We start from the raw sequence: 15421 nt of genomic DNA on the forward strand, positions 1-15421 counted from the left end.
AGAGTCCAAAAGAATGCCCTTTCACAAGAGATTATCCCTGGTTAGGATTTTGTTTAAATAAGCAGTCCAGACAAAAAAAAAAAAAAAAAAAAAAGCAATTTTTGAGAGAACATTCTTGCACGGTTGCACCAACTGATGTTGGCAGGAATTAACTGCTCCTCTACTGGTTAAAACATTGTGAAAAGATTTGACTGTGAACTTTCCTGCCTTGTCCCATTGCCAAAATCTATAGTCGGCCCTCCCAATTTCTACTTCTGTGTAATATAGCAAATGCACCATTTCCATCAATGTATCCACCTCCCAATCATTTAAGCTTCTTTTAAAATGAGGAAGCCATACCACATTTCCATCTTGCAGCTGCATACAGTCAGCTACTTTGGATTCCTTGTCCACTGCCAGAGGCCTTTCTCCACACCATACATTCTTCCAAAGCTTCAGTCTCGACCCATCCCCAGTCCTAAACTTCACCCCCTTGCAAAAACACCAACAAGCCTTTTCAATTCCATTCCAGACTGTGCAACCATAGGACTGGCTAGCAGTTCCTCAATCCCATCCAAGATTTCTGTCACCATACTTGGCAAGGATCACTCTCCTCCACAAGCCCCTTTGATTTTCTCCAGAACACCAAAACCATTTTCCTAGAAGGGCAATATTAAAATTCTTTACTCTTCTCACACCTAAACCACCCTGGGTTTTTGGTTTGCAGACTTTGTTCCAGTTAATTAAATGAAACTTCTTCTCTTCTTTCCAACCTCTCCAAAGGAAGCCCCTCACTTTCTATTCTAAGATATTGACCATTCCTATTGATATTGGATGCATTGAGATTTGAGAGCAAGTGCAAAGGAAGGGAGGACAGCATACTTTTCCCCAAAGTAATTTTGCATCCATAGTCCTTCTCACTTGCATACATCTTGTATAATTTAATTGTTAGTATTAGTGTTAGTGATAAAAGGAGGTGAAAAGTAGTGAAAGCAGAAGAAAATGACATACCTGAAGTAACAGAAGTTGAACAGCAGTACGACACTTGGCATCAGAAATTGCAAAATAAATATTACGTGCTCTGAGGTTCCCCAGATCATCATCAAGCTGAACAGACCCAGCAGATTCTCCATTACTTTCTTTAGTTGGAGAATCTTCATGGTTTCTTACCACATCATTTCCATCATTAATATGAGAAAAATCAGGAAGTGTAGCAGTAGCTGCTTCCTTCAATGACAAAACCACTTCAAGCCATTTGTCCTCAGAAAATAGAGAACCGGCACTGCTCATTAACCGAACAAAAGCAGCAACGCCAATTCCAGCCAGGCTTTGGTGGGGGCGCTTGATAAAATTCACCAGCAACATCAGCACTTTTCTTAATAGCGGATTGACGGTATTATAAAATTTTACAAAAAGATCTACAACCAATTCAAGGGCCAGAGTACATGTTTCATAAAGCCATGCATCTTGATCTAGCTCATTTAGATCACTTTCAGGTCCCTGGCCTTGTAAGCTTCCCTCAGATGGATCAATAGCATGACGAACATAATCAAATATAGGGAAAAGGACGGAATCGAAGACGCGTTCCCACAAAGGCAATGAGAAAAGATGGCCATGGTGGCGTAAAGTCTCAAACAAGACTTGCAGGGAAATTTTTCTGATATCAGACCTTGGGTCAAAGCTAAGTTCTGATAACCCTGCACAAAGAGACAAAAAATGTCATACCATTTCTGTGCATTGATTGTTTATATTTCAAAAGAATAGTTCTATAAAATGTGTTTAGCACTGAAGGCTAAAACAAATAGAATATCAATAGTGCGATCTACCAATGTAAAACAATAACTATACCAGCCAACAATGGGAACCAGAAATAGAGATGGTCATCCTTATCGGCAAACTCTGCACTGTCCTGTTTTCCATCTTTGCCCGTTTGAGGTAATGACAGAGTACTCTTTCCAAATGCATCCTTGTCCTTATTCCTTGATGAAAAACCAAGATCACCTTCAGCAAGTTTTGCAGCACAGAACCGAAGGAAACCAATAGCATTGAGACTGATATCTTTGTCGAACTTGCTATTGGTAAATGCAATCAGACAGTTCACACAGTCTGTAAAGGTGGTAGTTTCAGTTTCAGTTATGTAAGGGAAGTAGTCCCGCACAATCTTCTCAATTAACTCAAAGGCCAAAAGTACAATATTCTTGTGGTCATCATAAGCTGCAGTTGTGAAAACCTGAAAATGTGAAATACACACACACACACACACAACAATTAATCCTCGAGTAACATTACTAACAAAATTGACCATACATTTGAATGTACATAAGATCCACATAGGAATATCAAGTAGGAAAGAATACCATGAACATGCATTTCCATCCTGACTTGACATTATTGACACGGGACAAAACCATTTGTGAGACACATCTGATAATCAATTCTCTGATTTCTACAGCACTGCTTTTACGCATGACAACGACAAAAGGCTTCATAAACTCATTCTGGAAATTATAATTAGCCAACTCTTCTCGATCTAAGAATTTCATTGCCAACTGGCGTAAGGAATCCATTGCAAAAATTGCAATAGAGAGATTTTCAGAACAGCCAATGGTCACAAAGAATTCAGAGAGAACATTCCAGATTCTTGACCACACAAGCCTGATACGGTTCATATTGTAGTGCCTGTATGAAAAGATTCGCAAGAAATATTTAATATTCCACAATCATTTGATAGCAGCAACAGAGAAAAAAGTATTAAAAACTGAACTGAAGATGTTTATAAGGAATTATTAAGAATATTTACAGGGGAAAGGCTTTTAGGAATATGGAAGAGAAGGTACTTTTGACCTACTCAATCCTATAGGATCAGGTTACTCAAGTTTGTGCTGAGATAAAGGCTCCACTCCAAGTTCATAGAGTGATGGATTTGTTGGACGAGCACATCAGCAGGTTAAGGATGACTGACAGGCTGCCATTAGTTGATTCATAGATGGTAGTTGGGAGCATGGTCTGCAATTTCACCAAACACATTGAAATTTTCCAATATTTCCCCATTTACTAATGGATGGAATAAAAACATATTTTGAAATTAAAAAAATCCAAATATCACTTTTTTATAATTAAATATCACCTGATATTTCCCCTATAATTAAAAAAAAAATTGATATATTAGAAAACTTTCAATTTGTATGTGCAAATATTCAAAGTTTCAATGGTAGTTTTGCCAAAACCAATTGCAAAAAGACAGTAAAATAGAAAACACCTTAATAGATTAGTAGAGTTTCATTTTTTTTTTGATAGTAGAGTTTCAAATTTTCCTGGCTATTTTCATCTGAGTTGGGTGTTCCTCCTCTCTACTATGGAGTTCTTACAACGTTGGCACATCAAGGACATGCCCCACCCCAGGAAGACCATCTGGTAAATGACCTTGCTGCTGTTTTCTGGTCCTTATGGTCGGAGGGAAACAATAGAATTTCTGAAAACAAAACACTCCCAGATAGATAACGTCACCCACAATGCACATGCAAAAATCATTTCCTGGGCCATTGCTTACAATTTAACAGCTGATTCTGTGAAAAACATCCATAACATATTTCCACATAAAATAAGTTACTTGGATTTATTGATTCCAAACCCTTCAATTAACAATTCTAACTTGTCTTTTCAGAACATAAAGCTCTTAAAAAATTTAGTTACGTAATTTTTGATAAGCATATTTTAGTTATATAATTCATTTAAGAACAACTCTTTGTAATAACCATATAATAATCATAATATTAATTCATAAATTTAGGTAATATTATAGCTGCATAATTCAAGATATGAATGATTTTAAAGAACCTCAATGGAAAGGAATCAAGATATAAGAATTATATTTGGTTTTTAGGAATACTCCCCTTTCATGATATTAAGTCGGATGCACCCTTAGATACAATATAAGATCTTTAATCTTTTATAGTTTCTTGTATGTAGTTGGGTTGTAACTATACATCTTTCAATATTTCTTGAAATTTCATAAATAAATTCCATGTTTTCTCTATTTTTTAATATTTTCGAATTCCCTTAGATTTTCCAGATTACTGAGAAAATTTTGTAAAATTTCCCCATTTGCACCTGAGAAAAATGCCTAACAAAACCAAAATTTTGAACCATGGTGGGGATCCATCCTTTTTCTTTTCCTTTATATTATCTAAGAGATGTAAAAGCTCTAGCTTTGAAGATAAACATCTCATTTAAATTGCTCTCTCCTTGGTGGATAATTTGGCTAGAGATGGGTATACAGGTTCTATTTGGTCTTTTATTTTTCTGAAATTGATTTTTTTTTCTATTGCTAGAAAACAGAGGTAGCCCTCCTCAAAACCCTCCAACCTTGGTTAAGGCAGGATTTGATCCCATGTCTACACTAAAACCAGTGAGAGACTTCACTGACAAGCCAACCGGAACCTCTGTTGGCTCTTGTCCCCATGTATTGAGTAGACTTGATTTACGTACCGCCTATTTTTCTTGGATAAATTAAGTTTTGTTTTTAGGGACCATTGCTTTGTACACCAGTAAAATATTCAGATGACAAGTGTGAGAATCAAGGTTTGAGACTTGGAACAGCTACTTGGTGCCAAAAAATGCCAAAAGTTAGGTCCATATCTAGTCCACCCCTCCCAAGACCCCAGATAGTTGGAACCAACATTGGGTAATGGCCTTTAAATAAGTTTTGTTTTCTTTCCAAAATAGAGACAAGGTATTTCCAAGACAGGTAACAAGATGATATGTAAGTAATTCTTACGCAATCTCAACAATCTTTGTAAGACTGAAAACCCGTGGATCAGATGTAGATCGTAACTCTTCTATAGAAACCTTGCATAGGGCCTTAACGAAATCAACTATTGCTTCACTGTTCAATCTTTGACTTCTTGTGAATATGCGATTCATATCAGAGCTTCCAACTTGTTCCAACATGTTCAAGTTGGACACTAAATTATTCATCTGTTGAGGTGTAACCACCCCAGAAGCATGGCCACCAACACCAGCACTATCATAAGAACCCCTTCGTGCAGCTGCTTGAATACGGCCAAGTCCCTTCTTTTTTAGTACAGGAAGGATGGTTGACTTGGATTGCTTTGATTTTTCTAAATCATTCTGAGATATTGCAAAGAAGGTTGCATCAGGAGGAGCTCCCTCTCCTAAGAGATGCAAATGTTCAAACCGTGAAACGCATGTTAAAATATGCTCCCAAGCTTCTTGTAAATAATTGCCATCTTCATCCGCTATGGTAACTATTGCCTGTGAAAAAAAAATGAATTGCAGCATTGCAAAATGATAAGATGGATATAGGTATATATGAGCAAATGACCATTTGTAAAACAGTCAAGGCATCTTAATACTGTCACTGCATCATATATTCATATTTGGGAAACAGATGAGATTGCCATAAAAAAGTTCCTCATATTCTGGATCATCTGGATTAAGTGTTTTAGTCTTACCATATAGCTAACAATATGTTGCATTAACAGATGAGTATAGTTTTTGTCATTTTATGATTTTATCCATGTTTCCCTTCCATAAGAACAAATCTTTTTTCCTGTTGATCGATAATGAATAGTTGTATTAATTCAGAAAATCAATGCACCCAGAAAGATACAAAGAAACTCTACAAACAGCATGAAGCTGATAAACCAAAAAATTTATGCACTAAAGTCAGATATGCATCAGTACCAGACCCCGGTATTACCCATAAAAAACTGTTTTCCATTCACTCCAGATTTAGCCAAAATATCAGCTATTGAGTTAGCTGATCAAGGAATCTATCTTAATGAGCAGTTCAGATTCGATGCCAAAGGAATGGCTTCTTTGATCATCTGTCAAAACCTCCAAGGACCCTCGTCTTTGATTTTTCATTTATGATTAACCACTTCTCTTTATAATAATATAGGAAGAACAAAACTCTGCCCAACTAGTGTTTTGGTCTTTTGGATTGGCTGTCTTTCTTTGTTTTTCTCCCGCTTGTATGTCCTCTCATGTACACTTTTGGCTCTTCACCATTTTCAAAAATAATATAGGAAGTACATGTATGTCATTTAATCACCTATTACAGTATTTGATGGTGAAGAACCAACCTCTGAACTCCGAAAATTTTGTTTTTCAGATGTTAGTGATCATTTAGTATAAAGTAAAGGAAACTGATCACATCCACTTGAAGGATTTAAGGCAACACCTAAAGAACAAAATTATTCACAAATACAAACATGACCACAATTTTGCAACTAGCACCCAAAATCTCTCTCCAAACCCTAATCTAGCAATTTGTGTGAAATCTGGAAGCACTCAGTCAATAATCAACTTGCCAATATCCACCACTACTCTCTCCATCTTCCAAACCTTGCAACCTATTGTTCCTCTCCTTCCAAATACCCCAACATTACCACAAAAGGGATGCAGCTCCAAACAACTCTGGCTTTCTTACTACCACTAATCTTCAGCCAACAGAAGATTTCTGCTGGACAACTTGGCTGAAAGCACCTTACTTCAAAAAGAGAAAAAAAAAATGTCAAATAAAATCACAAGTTTTGCAAGAGATAAACAGGTAGCAAACTGATCCCTCTTGCTCGAGACACATGTAGCACACACTTGCCAAATTGCAACCAGCCATGCAGAGGCCTCCACCACCCTTGGGGGAACAGAGTTACCCTAAACACCTTTGATAGGAGATGACTCCATCTGATCTCTAATCAAGGCTGCATAAAAAGATTTACCATAAACCTTTGATTCTTGCATTGCTTCCACCACAACTCATCCCTTGAGAAGCTTGAAATCTTCATTTTCTCTTATCTAGTCAGCAACATAATACACTCTTGACTCTTCTACTTCCCAATCCAAAAAAGGCCTCCCAAACTTAGGACACTGAATCAACTGATCCCCCTCATCTCATAGCATTGGTTTATCTGTATATCATGTTCAGTAAGCCCATATAACCTCAGGCAGAGATCAGAAAGCCTCCCAACTTCACACCACTCACCTCCCAAAACCTTATTCTAGCTCCATCCCCTACTACAAAACTTGTTAGGTTTTTGATTCTTGATTAAAAGTCATTATACCTTTCCAGTTTCCAAATACTCACCCCATAAGAAGAAACCTCCTTTGATTCCCATCAAACCTATCAATCCCACATTTACCCACTTTCACTATTCTCTCCACAATGACTCCTCCCTCTAAACTAAACCTCCAAAACCATGTACCTGATAACACTGTTAAAAGTTCTTACCCTCCTAATCCCCAACCTTCCACTGCTCTTCAGTCCACAAACCTTGTCCCATCTAACAAGATGAAATTTTTCATCTTTACTCAAACCTTCCCGTTAAAAGTCTCTTTGAATCTTCTCCACACACACACACACACATATGCATTACATAATATAATTTTTAATTCTACAATATTTTATATATGCAAAAAGATAACATAACATAAAACATGCTTATAATTGTATAAAAAATAATTATAATATAATTTATGTTATAAATTGAAGGGACAAAACTGTAAAATAGACATTTTTCAGAGATTCCAGCATTTAGAATATTAAACAACTTCACATTCAGAACTCAAAGAAAGCAGAGTTGTTTTTGACAGTTGAAGCCTTTAGAGTTGTTTTCAGAACTTTTTTTCCTTTAGATATCAGAATTACAAATTTACCAAACAGCACCTCAAGTCATATTGATGTTACCCATTGAGTACTAGGTTTTTTCCTCTTGATTGATAATGGAAAATTTATTACTAAGGAGAAAAATATAAAGAACTGAAGTTTAAAAAGCAAACCAAAGGCCAAAAAGGACACTAAAGAAGCACCAGTGCAACTATACATGACAAACAAAACAAAACAAAACATTACAAGAGAAAGCCATTATTCCAGTAAAGAGAAACTGAAAGGCAGAATACATCATTTAACACCACTTGCAAGGCTGTTAGCATTTAAATTGGCAAATCTCAGAACCCAATGAAGCAAAGGGTCATACTTGAAAAATCATTGAATACTGTCTCAAGTCTTCATGTCTCCATAGAAAAAACTCCATTCAGTTAAGGATGACCTCAGGATCTCTTGAGTAGTAAGACTCGAATAAAAACAAACAAACAAACAAACTCCAACCAGACAACTTAAGGAAAAGAAAAAGCAACCAAGCAAACAAAGCGACAAACCCTTCTTTTGAACACCTAAGACCAACCCCCAGAAACTTCTCCTAGGAACCAAACACAGTCCTCCCTATCAAAGAATTCTTTCTACCCCCCTTCATCATTCCAAATTTCTCCCTATTCCCCTATTATGGATTTCTTACAAATCTCTCCCTTCTCTTCTCGTACTCCTCAAAAGCTCTTCTAGTGAAAGCCTCTCCTCAGAATAATAGACCCAAAGACTTGCCAAACTCTACCTCCCTATCAGCAATCTTTGTTAAATCCACACTTCCTTGCTTCACCTCCTCCCCTTCTGGCACCAACTCAACATCAACCACCTAGGCTTTCCTCTCCTTTTCCTCTAAACCTCCAGTTTTTTCCGACTCTCCCTGAGAAGAGACACCAAAAGGCTCTTAGTTGAAAATTACACCTACAGTAATTCAGATAATGCAAGAAAAGAAGAAAAGAGAGAAAGAGAAAGAAGAAGAAAGAAGTTTCAGCAATAGGTTGTGGAAGAAGAAAAGAAGGGAAGAGAGAAAAGAAGAATTAGAACCTCTCTCTCTAGCCCCCTTTCATCACTTTTATTAATAATTCTAAGTTTGAGTACAATTACTTGGATGCCCTTAATGGGGCAGCCAGCACTAAAGAAAATAAAAGAAGGCTTATAAGGTCGATAACTAAGAAACACAACTTTTAAATAAATAAAGAACACTAAGGCCTATTCGGCCCATTTTCACTACACTCCCCCTTAAGCTGAGCATGGATATCAATCATGCCCAGCTTGCTTACATAATGTTGAAGCTTTGCCTTTGGAACTCCCTTAGTTAGAAAATCTGCTAGTTGCTCTTCTAATGCAATGAAAGGTAGGCACACCTCTCCTGAAGCCACTCTCTCCCATATAAAGTGTTTGTCTACCTCAATGTGCTTAGTTCTATCATGTTGAACTATGTTGTGAGCAATGTTAATAGCAACTTGGTTATCACAACACAATATCAATGGCTCGTCACATGAAACACCCATCTCATTAAAGTAACCAATGATTATTTTTTGCTTCTCCAAGAAACAATATTTCCAACTACCATAGCACAATATCTTTGTTTTTGTTTTTTTTTTTTTTTTGATAGATAGCTACCATAGCACAATATCCTGATGTGGATCTTCTGTCATCCACATTTCCTGCCCAATCAACATCTATATATACTTCTACCTTCATGTGTCCATGTTTAGCAAATAATATACCCTTATTGAGGGTTCCCTTAAGGTAGAATAATACCCTTTCTGCAGCAGCTATATGTGTGTCTCTGGGAGCATGCATGAACTAGCTGATGTCACTCACAGCATATGAAATGTCTAGACGAGTCATACATAGATAAAGAAGTTTCCCCAATAATCTCCGAAACACTCCCCTACTAGCTAAAAGTTCTCTATCATTAGTTGAGAGTTTATGATTCACATCAATAGGGGTAGAGGCAGGTTTAGCACCAAGTTTTCCAATCTCAGTTAGAAGGTCTAGCACATACTTCCATTGAGAAATAAAGATACCTTCCTTGGAACTAGCAACCTCAATGCCCAAAAAATACCGCAATTCCCCTAAATCTTTAATTTCAAATTCAGAATTGATAAACTTCTTAAGAGTACTAACTTCTTCTGTACCACTACTAGTAACCACAATATCATCTACATAAACTATAAGAAATGTCACCAGAGTGCCTTTTCTCTTTGTTGTCAGAAACCAAGAAGGTTCAGACCTATCTAGTAAGGAGAAATAAACAAAAAACGAAGAAAAAAAAGGAGAGAAGAAAAAAGAGAGAAGAGAAGAGGAAGAGAGAAAAAAAGAGAATGTAAAGGTTCGACACTCTTGGTCTGCCGCCCCAAATGTCATTTAAATTAAGTCTTCAACGTTAAGTGGTACAATGATAGGAACGTCCTTGTCACTAGAAACAACAGAAAAAAACCTAATAGTACTGTAGACAAGAAAGAACATATGAGCAGGTGGTGGGACCACAAGCTGGTCAACCATTTTCTCTACACTCCCCCTCAAATTGGAAAAATATATTGATCATTCCCAGCTTGCTTAAATCTGCCTCAAGTTTGATTTTGTTGACTGCCTTGGTGAAGACATCGGCAAGCTACATATTAGTGGCAACATACGGAAGGCACACTTCTTGAGAGGCAACTTTCTCGGACGAAATGCCTGTCAACTTCAATGTGTTTGGTTCTATCATGCTGTATTGGGTTGTGAGCAATGTTGATGGCCACTTGATTATCACAATACAGCACCAAGGGTCTTTCAAACTCAATTCCCAATTCTGTAAGGAGAGACTTCAGCCATAATATTTCAGCAACACCATTAGTCATAGACCTGTATTCAGCTTCAACACTGGACCGAGCAACAACAATTTGCTTTTTTCTCCTCCATGAAACTAAATTTCCTCCAACAAAGGCACAATACCTAGAAGTAGATCTCCTATCATCAATACAGCCTGCCCAATCTGCATCAATGTGTACTTCAATCTTCATATGGCCACTATTTTTAAAAAGTATACCTCGGCCTGGACACCTCTTCAAGTAGGCTAAAATTCTCTCAACAGCAAGGAGGTGTGAGGTCCTGGAAGAGTGCATGTATTGACTAACAACACTTGCAACATACAAAATGTCGGGGCGAGTTAGACATAGGTAGAGAAGTCTTCCTACAAGCCGTTGATACATACCTTTATCTTCTAGAGGCTCACCATCCTCTACATTAATCTTATGATTTTGCTCAATGGGAGTATCAGCAGGCTTAGCTCCTAATTTTCCTGTTTCTTCCAAGAGATCAAGAACACACTTCCTCTGGGAAACAAAAATGCCATGCTTGGACCTCGCCACTTCTATCCCAAGGAAATACCTCAACTCACCCAGGTCCTTTACTTCAAATTCTTGATTCAACAGCTACTTAAGAGAGTTATCTCATCATTATCACTTTCTATCACCACAATGCCATCCACATACACAGCTAGGAAAGTTAAAGTAGATTCTTTCTTCTTAAAGAATAAAGTGTGGTCAAATTTGGATTGAACATAGCCAAATCTTTCCAAAGCAAGCCTGAATCTATCAAACCATACCCTTGGAGATTGTTTTAGACCATACAAAGCTTTCTTCAACTTGCAAACTTTCTTACCAGTGTCTGCACCATATAAACCAGGAGGTAACTTCATATACACCTCCTCCTGCAAGTCACCATCCATCTAAAACAAAGGCCAAGAGAAGTTAACACCAAGAGACAATAAAACCCTGATGGTATTCATTTTTGCAACTGGTGCGAAGGTCTCCAAGTAATCAATACCATAAGTTTGAGTGTATCCCTTAGCCACCAGTCTAGCTTTATACCTTTCAACTATACCATCAGCATTATACTTCACTGTGAATATCCACCTACACCCAATAGGCTTCTTCTCTCTTGGTTGATCAACCAGTTCCCAAGTATCATTCTTTACAAGGGCATCCATCTCAGCCTTCATTGCTTCCTTCCACTCAGGGACAACAAGGGCTTCTTGAACTGTTCTAGGAATGGGAATGGCAGCAATGGAGACTAAAAATGACTTAAATGATGGTGAAATGTGATCATAAGAAAAGAAATGAGAGATACAATGGGTAGAGGATGAGGTACACTGACGTTTCCCCTTACGTACTGCAATTGAAAGGTCAAGATCATCCAAGCATGGCAAGAAGTGCAGTAGTGGAAGAGGGTATGTCATCAGTAGTAGGGGTGGGTATGCTATCAGTAGTAGGAGGAGGTAAGGAGGAAGCAATACCTGAATCTGGTGCTGCAGAAGAAATAGGAATTGACATGGACTGATCATTACTAGAACCAACTTGTCGCCACCATCTTCTGTGAAACACCCTCAATTCTTTATACTTTTGACAACTCCCTTCAATACACTCCCCTCCGTTTGCAAGAATGGGCAAAGGAACATCTCGAGCAAACACGCCCTGCTCACCACTCTCCCCCTAAGGTGAAACCCTAGGGTAATAAGGGACATCTTCAAAGGTGACATCCATGGATACAAATCTAGTTCTCTAGACAGTATCATAGCAACAAGACCCTTTTAATTTTGTGTGTACCCTAGGAAAATACATTTGGCAGCCTTGGGATCAAATTTTGAACAGGTAGGCCCAAGGATTTGGACAAAACAAGTGCAACCAAAGGTTTTTGGAAGAACAGAAAACTACTCCTTTTCAGGATATAACAAGTTAAAAGGAGCTTTCATGTCCAAGACCCATGAAGGAATCATGTTAATGAGATAAACAACAGTAATAAGAATGGTGTCCCCCTAGAAACGAATAGGAACATTAGTATTCAGCATGATGCTTCTTGCAACTTCAAGGATGTGTCTGTTTTTCCTCTCAGCTACACCATTCTGCTGAGGTGTATGAGGACAAGTTCTCTGATGAATCACTCCATGTTCAAGGAGATAAGAGGATAGGGGTTTTGCAAAATATTCTTTGGCGTTATCAAATCTGAGATCTTTATTTTAACCCCAAAATGAGTCAGGATCATTTGATAAAAAATGCGGGTCAAAGTGGGAACCTCATCTCAAGAGCACATGAGGTAAACCCATGAAAAACGAGAGTGGTCATCAACAAACAATAGAAAGTTTTGTACCCAACCATAGCAGGAATATGAGTTGATCTACAATGCTTTGCCAATTCACAACACTCACACTTCAGACTGGACACTTGGATCGACTCAAACAAATTAGGAAAAGGACTCCTTAAAGACCCAAAAGAGAGATGACCCAATCAATTATGCCAAAGCATAATCTTACTCACAAACTGTGATACAAAAGACTTCCCATCTTCTTTCCTCTTCCCAGGTGGATGTTCAAGCAAGTAGATCCCATTCGTCTCGCAGCCAGTCCCAATCACCTTCTTGGTAGCCAGATCTTGGAAAACACAATAATCGGGGAAAAAGGTTACTAAACATTTCTGGTGTTTGGTGATACTACTGACAAAAAACATATTAGTTCTTAGTTTAGGAACATGCAGAACTGAGGATAAGGAAATAGCATCAAAGACATTGATGTCTCCCTTGCCTGAAATAGGGACAAGAGAGCCATCAGCAATAGACACTTTGTCTCTTCCAAAAGACAAGGAATATGTGTGAAATAATGAAGATAAACTGGTCATATGATCAGATGCACCTGAATCAATAATCCAAAAATTGCTAGTGTTACCTGGGGTAGAGGCATGATAGGCAGAGGCCCTTGTACCTGATTGAGCAAAAGCAGAGGTGGAAGTAAAATGAGACTGTCTAGAGCCACCAACTTCACTCTCTAGCTGAAATAAAGCAGCCTTAACAGCAGCCAATGCATCAAGACAACTAGATCTAGTGTAGGGAGTGGAAGGAGCTCCTGTGGTCACAACTGTAGATGAAGCTCCTGTGGTTATAGCTGCATTAGCATTTCCCTTCTTATTCCTAAGTCTTTTTGGAATTAGCCAAGGATGAAGCTTCCAACAAGTGTCCTTAGTATGTTTTGGCTTCTTACAGTAGTCACAAAACACATCCCCCTTTCCATCCTTCTTTATCTCCCTCTCCTTATCACCTCCAGTCTTTGGTTTTATAGCTGCTAAAGCTGATTCCACAGATGGGATCTGCAACATAACTTTACTTCTACTCTCCTCACTATGTACCAAAGAGTAGGCTTGAGATAAAGAGTCACTCTCTAGTGAGAAGATGGTGTCTTACAATGTCATAGTCAAAGTTCAGCCCAGCCAGGAATTCACACTCTATTTTTCCCAGCCAATTTCCTATATGTAGCAGCATCCTTTTGGCTCTCCCACTCAATAGTCTCGAGGTGATCAATTTCATACCACAATGATTTCAAGGTGGAGAAATATATTGTCGCAGGTTTCTCCCCCTATTTAAGATTATTCACCTTCATTTTCAGTTCATAGGCACTAGCACCATTAAGGGGCTGAGAATAGGTTTCCTTCATATTGTCCCAAATCTCCTTAGCTGTCTTTGCCCAAAGATAGTTTCTACTGATATGGGGCTGCATGGAGTTGCATAACCAAGTCATAATCAAATAGTTTTCTTGAACCCATTTGGCAAGGGAAGAGTCCTCCTGTGCTGGTTTCTTTGTGTCTCCCATCACATACCCCAGTTTTCCCCTCCCTCCAATGGCCATCACAGCTGATTGGGCCCATTCCAAATAGTTTGTTCCATCAAATTTGACTGTAGTAATCTAAAATGAACTGTTATCAGTAGAGTTTACAGCTCCAACAAGTCCATCTCCATTTGTTTTGTTCTCATTTCCAACCATTTCCATGCTGAAGCGGACCAAAAATAATCACTGAAACAGTACAGCACTGTCCAAAACCCTTTTCTAAGCAGAAGTTCCAGGTACTGACCAAACAGTACTCAAAGCAGAGAACAGTACGTACAGGTGCAGAGGCCTTTTTACAAACACAAGGTGGGCAGTAAATGAGACCACACTGTCAAAAAGTAATACAACCCAGAGAACAGTCCATTCAGGTACCCAAGAACAGTCCAGGAGGAACAACAACCAGCAGTACTGATTCCAGAGATATTTCAGCCACTTGACAGTCCAAAAAGTATGAAAACAACCCAGAAATTTCTGGGCTGCAGCAGTCTAAAAGAACAGCCGAATAGCTGTACTATTTTCAAAGAATTTTTGGACAGTTTAACAGTCCAGAAAAATAAAAACAACCCAGAAATTACTGGGCACCACTCTCAATCTCTGATTTAAGCTCTAAATCAGAAACCAACCTGTTTTCTCCAATTCCTCCTGGTCACCGGACAGCTCTCCAAGAGATTTGAATCTTGGGCACCTTCTTCGATCTCCAATGACCTCCAAGAACCAAGCGACGCAAGCTGAAGCTTCCAGCCCTTGAACACTCATGCAGTCGGCTAGTCAACACCTACATAAAAGCCTAAGCCAGGTTTAGGCCTGCTCTGATACCAAGTTGTCTGAAACCAGGAAGGTTCAGACCTGTCTAGTAAGGAGAAATAAGCCAGAAATGAAGAAAAAAAAAGGAGAGAAGAAAAGAGAAGAGGAAGAGAGAAAAGAAGAGAACATGAGGGTTTGGCACTCTTGGTCTGCCGCCCCAAATGTCATTTAAATTAAGTCTTCAACATTAAGTGGTACAATGACAGGAATGCCCCTGTCACTAGAAACAACAGAAAAAATCTAACAGTACTGTAGACAAGAAAGAACATATAAGCAGGTGGTGGGATCACAAGCTGGTCAACCATTTTCTCTATACTACAAAGAGGGTATGATCTGAT

The 15421-nt window shown here is 38.4% G+C and overlaps 1 protein-coding gene across 1 annotated transcript in view; it reads right to left on the reverse strand.

Annotated features, from left to right (window-relative positions):
* Positions 1-15421, reverse strand: part of LOC148880207 (brefeldin A-inhibited guanine nucleotide-exchange protein 2-like) — a 61534-nt gene that overhangs the window by 10053 nt on the left and 36060 nt on the right. Inside the window, exons 7-10 of the mRNA XM_088962054.1 lie at positions 4757-5253; positions 2337-2658; positions 1828-2209; positions 991-1676 (exon numbers count right to left, since the gene is read on the reverse strand). Coding sequence (XP_088818180.1) covers positions 991-1676; positions 1828-2209; positions 2337-2658; positions 4757-5253 — 1887 coding nt within the window. The remainder of the gene's footprint in view (positions 1-990; positions 1677-1827; positions 2210-2336; positions 2659-4756; positions 5254-15421) is intronic.

Source organism: Nelumbo lutea, chromosome 1 (genome assembly GCF_056320005.1).
Source record: "Nelumbo lutea isolate HS-2025 chromosome 1, American lotus-T2T, whole genome shotgun sequence".
NCBI lineage: Eukaryota > Viridiplantae > Streptophyta > Magnoliopsida > Proteales > Nelumbonaceae > Nelumbo > Nelumbo lutea.